The 2,428-nt window shown below is 39.8% G+C and overlaps 1 protein-coding gene across 1 annotated transcript; it reads right to left on the minus strand.

Annotated features, from left to right (window-relative positions):
- Positions 1-1,822, minus strand: LOC144270585 (C-C motif chemokine 20-like). Its single transcript, XM_077827176.1, has 4 exons — positions 1,741-1,822; positions 1,350-1,464; positions 403-480; positions 1-59 (listed from the first exon to the last, which is right to left on the minus strand). The coding sequence occupies exons 1-4, from the start codon at positions 1,820-1,822 to the stop codon at positions 32-34; spliced, it is 303 nt and encodes a 100-aa protein (XP_077683302.1). The 3' UTR covers positions 1-31.
- Between the last annotated feature and the right edge of the window lie 606 nt (positions 1,823-2,428).

Consider the following 2,428-nt stretch of genomic DNA (forward strand, 5'->3'; position numbering starts at 1 on the left):
CTCTGTGTCTAGTTCCATTTCAAAAGCCACATTACAGTGACATCTTCTTGAGTTTATGACTATGAAAAACAACAAGAACACATGAATAAGCATTGGGGACCACTTCAGTCATGGTGTGAATTTTGGATTTCTCTTCCCCTGGTACAGCTCTTGCTATCAGTCAATAACAGGGTATCAGGTGGGAGAGGCCAGTATATGAAACTTCTATGCACTAGGAGGGCTTAAAAGTTTTTCAACCAGGTCCAGCAGGAGGAGGGAGGGAAGTGAGATTCACACATTTTCAAAAATGTATTCTACATGCTGGTCCCCTCAGTGCCAGCAAGAATATAGCTCTGTTACTGCCAGTGGATACTCAGACACATTCTGTTTTGACCAGGTTAATAGGTTTTAAACTATTCCTACCTCAGCCAAAGAAGATGCCTCTTCACCCAGCGGTCTTCTGGATTTGCACAAGCTTTCATTCCATTCTTTGTATGAAAACTAGAAGGAAAGGTATGGTAAACAATTATAGTAACTTCCTTCTATTAAATCCCTTAGGGCTACAGTGAGCAGAATAGAAACATATTCTATGGCTGCTCCATACAAAGCAGCAGCAAGTTTCATAGAGGAGGTCAATTAGGTGTTCCTTTTCATCCTCACTCATATGGGTACAAGGAGACATCCAATTAAATTAAAAGGAAATTATTAAAACTGATGAAAATTGATTTCTATGTTTTTAAACATAGTGCACAATTATGCTGAACTTATTGGTACCAGATATTGAGGCAAACAACTCTGCTAAATACAAACAACAATTAGATATTTCTCAGAATTGTGGGAAGAGCTACAATTAAACTAGATGGTATAAAAAATATGAGGGATCTCAACCCTCATGTTTCAGGATGTAAGAGATCCACTAACTATTTTGACTTGGGAAGAAACTTTTCCCACAAGAAGAGCATTGCTTAAGTGTCCGTTATGGGATGGGATGGAGGGGAGAGGTGTTAAATGTTCTTTTGAAGCCATTGTTGGAGGCTAAATCAATCTGGATTAAATGGACCACTAGTCTGATCCCATGTGGCATTTCTTAGATTCCTAAACAGGCAGGTTTATATTTATTTTGTACAGGCAACCTGTAAGAATGTGAGTTAATGCTCCCTTCCTAATAGTTAGGTTTTATAATGTACTAACAGTGTTTGTATATTAAGTGAACTTTATAGGACAGTTTTCCTTTTGAAAAAGATAAAGACAGTTCATTTATGGTGATCAAACCATTTCTGCTTTCATCACACAAAAGTCCAAAGGCTAATTCTTGCCTGGCAGTGAAAGTACTGATGGTGTGACTGAATTTCTTCTGATTGGTAACTTACATGATAGCACTGATGTCGCAGACTTCACTGGATAGCTGTTCTGTGTAGCCCTTTATGACTCCTCGAGGCAGCCGTATTGTGGAGTAAGAGAGGCAGCAATCTTGGTTGTTTTGTGCTGAAATGGAGGGGGGGAAGGGAATACTTATTTAGGAATGAGGAAAATAAAATTAGGACAATAATTTAATCCCGTCCAGGATACAACGTTGACAAATCCCTGAACATTGAACTCCACTAGAATTGGAAGGAAAGTCCTGACCACCATATAGTTTAATTCTCTGGGAGACCTCCTACCACCCTACAGGCACACCTCAGTTTGCTTGACATGCTCCAGAGCAATATTCTGAGCCAATGAAATCAAATCAGATGAATGAAAAAATCAAAGAACACTCACCTTCAGAAGTGCCAGACAGGTACAACAGCAGCAGCCCCATCAAAGAAGCCAGGATCAAGTTTCTGCTGATAAAGTTGGTCATTTTCAGTTCAGTAAGGTTTTACTATAGTCTACACTTAAAAAGTATCAGAAAACCGGCTGCTCTGATCTGCTGACTTTGGCTTCAGACAACCTGCTTATTATAATGCCAGCTGGAGACCTCAGGGAATTCACCGTTGGGTGTGTTCCATTTTTCATCATGGGGTTTTCCCCTCCGCAGTTCCATTGTGGCAGCTACTTTTAAAAGTTAACCTGACCCATGCTGTTGTCATAGGCAGTAGACCTCTTTGGGGGTTTTTTCTCTAACTAGGTTAGAAAGAAAATTCAGGCCAAAAAAAAAAATAAAGGAAATACATAGTTCTGTGGGTGAAGCACATGAGTACTTTGTGGGGGTGAGACTGGGTTGCAAGATGAGGAAAATGAGAAAGTCTGTTGCAGACAGGAGCTGTGTCTTTGTTTGCAGAGTTCTAATTTAATAAACCTAATTTTTGAAAAGGCTAAGAGGGTCTGGCTCTGTTTAGAGTTCTGTTTTGCCTTACAGCACTGCCTTTATCTTCTGCCAGTTTATTGTCTGTCTAAACTGTTCTACCTGCATCAGATTTAGACTGAAAGCAACTTGTGCGTTATGTCTTCATTTATGTCTGGAGCT

This window comes from Eretmochelys imbricata, chromosome 9 (assembly GCF_965152235.1).
Source record: "Eretmochelys imbricata isolate rEreImb1 chromosome 9, rEreImb1.hap1, whole genome shotgun sequence".
NCBI lineage: Eukaryota > Metazoa > Chordata > Testudines > Cheloniidae > Eretmochelys > Eretmochelys imbricata.